General features: G+C 37.0%; 1 protein-coding gene across 3 annotated transcripts in view; it reads left to right on the top strand.

Moving 5' to 3' along the window:
- The first annotated feature begins 300 nt into the window (after positions 1-300).
- The window catches only part of LOC107597650 (low density lipoprotein receptor adapter protein 1-B-like), a 53,440-nt gene continuing 49,413 nt past the window's right edge, over positions 301-4,327 (top strand). For all 3 annotated transcript variants that reach the window (XM_016288811.1, XM_016288809.1, XM_016288812.1), the window contains exon 1: positions 301-559. In XM_016288811.1, coding sequence (XP_016144297.1) covers positions 475-559 — 85 coding nt within the window. In that variant the 5' untranslated portion in view covers positions 301-474. The remainder of the gene's footprint in view (positions 560-4,327) is intronic.

The following is a 4,327-nucleotide window of genomic DNA, read 5'->3' as shown; positions in this document are numbered from 1 at the left end:
TGATTAGTATTTGTGTTTTTCTCTTATGCTCTTGTGTAATGCGGTTTTATTGTTTTATTCAGTTATTTCATTTTTACCATTATTCATATTATGCGTGGTTTAAATCGTCTTAATGCTATAAAATAAATATTTTCCCATTAATAATAATTAGTGTTTGTTTTAATCACACGAGTCAAAAGGCATATTGTTTATATACACACGCGAAGCCCCGCCTACTGAATATTATCTGGCTAATTTACATACTGAACCCCGCCCACTCACGGCAGCGTCGTGACGGAACATTATCCGGTTGATTTACATACTAAGCCCCGCCCGCCGTGGCGAGCATGTTCGTGCATCCAGCCATCCACCCAGGATCATCCGAGGAAAAGGAAGAAAATCACAGGCTGTCAGAAAAGTTTTCCTGCGGGGAGAGGATCGGGCAGAGGATCGAGCTCTCAGGATTATTAAATATCACAATAAACTGTATTCATAATGGACGCGCTGAAATCCGCCGGGCGCGCGATCATTCGCAGTCCCAGTCTGGCTAAACAGTCTTGGACCTCTGGAAAACATAAAAGTGAGTTTTACAGCTGTCAGTCTGCATGCATTTGCTTGGAAACCGTCGTTATAGGTCTTGTTTATATCTGTTGACCTGTTATGAAGTTCAGAGTCAAAGTCGCTTGCAACTTGTGTGTTAAAGCAGGAATTTACTCGCATTTACATGACATTTCAATAACAAACCATTGAACTGTTCATGTTTTCAAAGTCCGCTGTTTGTTAGTCAACTATATGTTAGTGCAGTTTAAAAGCAGTTTTCAGGAAACTACGCGTATTGTTGTCATGACTGCTGTGTGTAGCTACTGTATAGATTTATATCGATTTGTTTTTCCTAAAAAGGGTTGAGAACCGAGAACCGTTTCCGACTCCTGGTTTTAAACACCAGAACCGAATGGTTTTCCTGGCGTTCGGTTTTTGAGAGCCCGTCCTGCACTGATATTCACTGACTCTCAGTGTTAGTTCGATTCCTGAACGAACGATTCTTCTGAACCGGTTCCTTATAGTGAATCAAAAGCAAAACCCCGATTCCCGAACAAAAGGCTTTTATGAGCCGGCTCACGAACACATACTGCGAGAACAATGTCGTGCGAATCCCAAATGATTTTTATGAACTGGTTCTTTAAAGCGAATCAAAAACACACATCGAGATCACTGTCGCACGATTCCCGAACAAACGATTCGAATGAACCGACTCTTTTAAACCAATGAAAAAAACCATTCAGCTCGAGCGGATCGATATGAATCAGATGTATATGATCAGCTTCTGGTGTTTTGTCTTGCTGTGGAGAGCATGGCAGTTGAATGGGTCTGATCCTGGCTACCCAGTGTTGCTAGGCAGTGCTTTTTAGATGTACATGAAGCTGCTTTATTTGGGGGAAAAGCAAGAAAGACTGTGAAGGAAGATAACAGTCTCTGGTATTCTCTATTTTTACCTTTGACCGTTTCATTGCAATGTTGTCTCGGCTCCAATAAAACACTCCCTCAAAGGAATTATTCTAAACCTGTATGACTCACTTTTTTCCCCGGAGGAACCTAAAAGGTGAAGAATGTTGGCTGCTGTTTTCGATAGTTAATGAAAGTGAATGGGGGCTGAGAGATAAAACTAAATATAAAAGCGGTCCATACTAATTACACACTACATTGCAAGTCTCCTCAAACCGTTTAAAAATATCGTTCGAGAAGCAAAGAAATTTAAGTCAAGGTCATTTGAAAAGGTGATGTTTGGACATCAAAATGAAATTTTGTAAAGCTTTTTTAAAGGGGTCATATGATGCGATTTCATTTTTTCCTTTCTCTTTGGAGTGTTACAAGCTCTTGGTGCATAAAGAAGATCTGTCATGTTCACCTCGCTTTTTCAGAACGATGAGCTTTGTAAAAATCGACACGTTTCAGAAAGGCGGGGCATAGAGGAGAAACAATAATGTACAGTATGTGGAAAATAATGTGTTTTTTTAACTTTAAACCGCATAAACACATTTCATTACACCAAATACACAAAATAATGTTCTTTTTAGCAACATCATATGACCCCTTTAAGTGAAAAAAGGGTTGACTCAAAATTGGGCCTGTTCCTCACAGAAGATGTGATATGATATTATAAATTATGTATGCACATCTTATAATGTTTCTTTTTGAAGCCTGAAAGCCCTAGTCCCCATTCACTTTCATTATATCAAAAAGGCCAGCCAATATGTTTAAAGACATTTCAAGATATTATTCAAAAATGCAATTTTTGGTTGCTGTAGAGCAGTGAATCTCAACCTTTTGGCGTACCGAACCCCAGTCCAATTCAGAACCATCCTCAAGGACCCCCAGAACAAAATTGACTCATCTATGTATCATTTGTGTCTTCGTGAGGACCAAATGCAGTCAAGTATAATTCAAGTTAGCTGACTTGTCCAGTATTTGGCCATATCATCAGCTATATTGGATTATTCTTTCATGGGAACATGTCATGTCAAAATATACAAAATGTATACAAAAATTCATACTTTATACGGACCCCCTAGCCTTATGTCAAGGACCACTAGGGGTCCACGGACTGCTGTAGAGAGGCAGGCATGCGGTTCAGAACAATACAAGGATGAGTCAATGCAGAGCTTTTTCTCTTTTGGGTGAAGTATTTCTTTAAATCTCTGAGCACGTGGACTGCTGGTCTCAGCTGCTGGTGTTCCACTGGATCCAGTGGCGTCTTTGATCTCAGGTGCGGTGTGTAAGTCTCACAGACAGCAGAGTTCAGTCCATCTGCTGCACGGTGGCGGGTCACAAAAACAAGCTTAATTACCTGGTGACCTTTTTGTTTGCTTTTATGGGGAAACCCTCCACAAACACGCTTAGCTGTCAGACTGATGTCACCACACTGTCATGTTTGGCTTTTGGCATGCATGATATATTGGTGACCATGCTAGTATTGATCAGTATTGACATGGTTTAAAATAACCACGTCAGTCAATTATTATCATGTTCTGCTATGTTTTCAAAGCCATGCATGAGCGAAGTATGCCATCCATCTGCCGCATTGAAGAAATGTGATGTATGTTTATTTAAAACATGTATTGTAAAATTATAAATAAAAATATTTGATTAATAAATAGATTAGATATATAGATTGTGAATTATATGAAAGGTTTATAAAATATAAACAATTTATATGTATTATATTTGACAAATATTAGTTATAAATAATATGCTGGATAATATTATAGTATATAAAATATATTATATAAATATTACATTTTAAAATGTTTAAAATACTTAAAAATAAAATATTAAAGCATGAACAGTTTATATACAGTATGTATAGAAAATTTATTTATAATGAATCAATTATAATAATAATAAACATTTATAATAATTATATAATTTATATATATATATATATATATATATATATATATATATATATTAGTATAAATTATATAAAACATATTTATGAACCATTTGATGTATAGTATATAACACATACTATACATAAAACCAGTGGTGGGCCGTCAGGGCCAGCAAAGCCTTCTCTGCTGGCCTAAACACTATCAGAATCACTGATTTAGTTTTAATATATTTTTCCATGAATGTGTATTAAATTATTTCCAATAGTCTATTCTCTTCATTTCATAGCTTTTCTCTTTGTTGCACTGCTTCCAGCAGTGTATGTTTATATTAGAGCTTTTATCCAATCATATTTCAGCAATCGTGTTGCCAGGGTCAAAGAAATCTGCTCCTCGGCAGCGGCTCTGTGAAAGACTCGTGAAGATGAAAAACCACAAGAGTATAATAGGTTAATTTTCATTTTTGACTCTTTTATCGTTTGATGTGTTGTATGCTGATGTTATTTGCGCGATATAAAGCCAGGTTTAAGTTTCTGTAAGAATCTCTCAGTTTCCCGAGTGGAGCTGTATGAACCGGTCTTTTCCTCCGAGGCAGACCAGCGGGGAGATGAGAGTCACAGAGGTACGTTAAAACACATCTATACACTTTTCTTCATCGTCTTGTATGAATTATTTTAATATTACTTGCTCACTTTCCTAGTAAAGCTGTGCTAAGCAGTATTTTCCTCCCGCAGTATGCTGGCAGACCGGCGGGGAGACTCATGAAGACGAAATAAAGCAGTAAGAGAACATTAAATTGTTAGGTCAACTTTAAAACACATGTAATCATCTTATTTGTTTTATACCAATGCAATCTGTAAGGTATAAATGCGTTTGGGTGAATAAATGTCTGTAAGAACATCGGATGGACTGTATTTGTGTCATTTTGTTAGGTTAATGCTTCAGCTACAGATGATGTGTTG

This window comes from Sinocyclocheilus grahami, unplaced genomic scaffold (genome assembly GCF_001515645.1).
Source record: "Sinocyclocheilus grahami isolate Dianchi unplaced genomic scaffold, SAMN03320097.WGS_v1.1 scaffold234.1, whole genome shotgun sequence".
Taxonomy (NCBI): Eukaryota; Metazoa; Chordata; class Actinopteri; order Cypriniformes; family Cyprinidae; genus Sinocyclocheilus; species Sinocyclocheilus grahami.
The sequence above is the reverse complement of the archived record's forward strand: the minus strand, read 5'-3'. Positions and strand labels throughout refer to the sequence as shown.